Source organism: Penaeus monodon, chromosome 27 (assembly GCF_015228065.2).
Source record: "Penaeus monodon isolate SGIC_2016 chromosome 27, NSTDA_Pmon_1, whole genome shotgun sequence".
Classification (NCBI taxonomy): Eukaryota; Metazoa; Arthropoda; class Malacostraca; order Decapoda; family Penaeidae; genus Penaeus; species Penaeus monodon.
Genome location: NC_051412.1, coordinates 29456642 through 29457176, shown reverse-complemented (window position 1 = coordinate 29457176; position 535 = coordinate 29456642). Strand labels below are relative to the sequence as shown.

The window sequence follows — 535 nt, the reverse complement described above, 5'->3', positions numbered from 1 at the left end:
GTTATATCTATTATCTTATTTATTTCCAGGATATATGGTTTTTATGACGAGTGTAAGAGACGATACAACGTCAAGCTGTGGAAGACTTTCACTGATCTCTTCAACTGTTTACCGCTATGTGAGTCCGACTTTTGGTTAATATATGTCAAAAATTTGTTTTGAACTCGTGAATAGAAACTTACGGATGAAAATGATAAACGAACTCAAGATATCAATAGCAGAATGGCTTTTTGTGTTTGTGATAAAATGTCAGAAAATCCATCATACACAAAAAAAGGTTATTTTAAGAGTGGACAGTGTCTCAGAAAATTCCATTTTGTGTACCGGTCTAAAATAATAATTAACCCATGTGGTCTTCTTGCAGCTGCACTCATCGAAGGAACCATCTTGTGTATGCATGGGGGCCTCTCGCCTGACTTGCAGAGCCTTGAACAGGTATATTGAGATTCGTTAGTTTGTTTTGGTAAAACAAACTAGATTTTATTTATTATTCTAAATGCTGCATATGAGCGATGTGATTTATAATCTCTGTTGT

At 35.0% G+C, this 535-nt stretch overlaps 1 protein-coding gene across 1 annotated transcript in view; it reads left to right on the top strand.

Annotated features, from left to right (window-relative positions):
• LOC119590758 (serine/threonine-protein phosphatase PP1-2-like) overlaps nucleotides 1–535 on the top strand; it is a 25270-nt gene that overhangs the window by 21097 nt on the left and 3638 nt on the right. Inside the window, exons 4-5 of the mRNA XM_037939469.1 lie at nucleotides 30–118; nucleotides 365–435. Coding sequence (XP_037795397.1) covers nucleotides 30–118; nucleotides 365–435 — 160 coding nt within the window. The remainder of the gene's footprint in view (nucleotides 1–29; nucleotides 119–364; nucleotides 436–535) is intronic.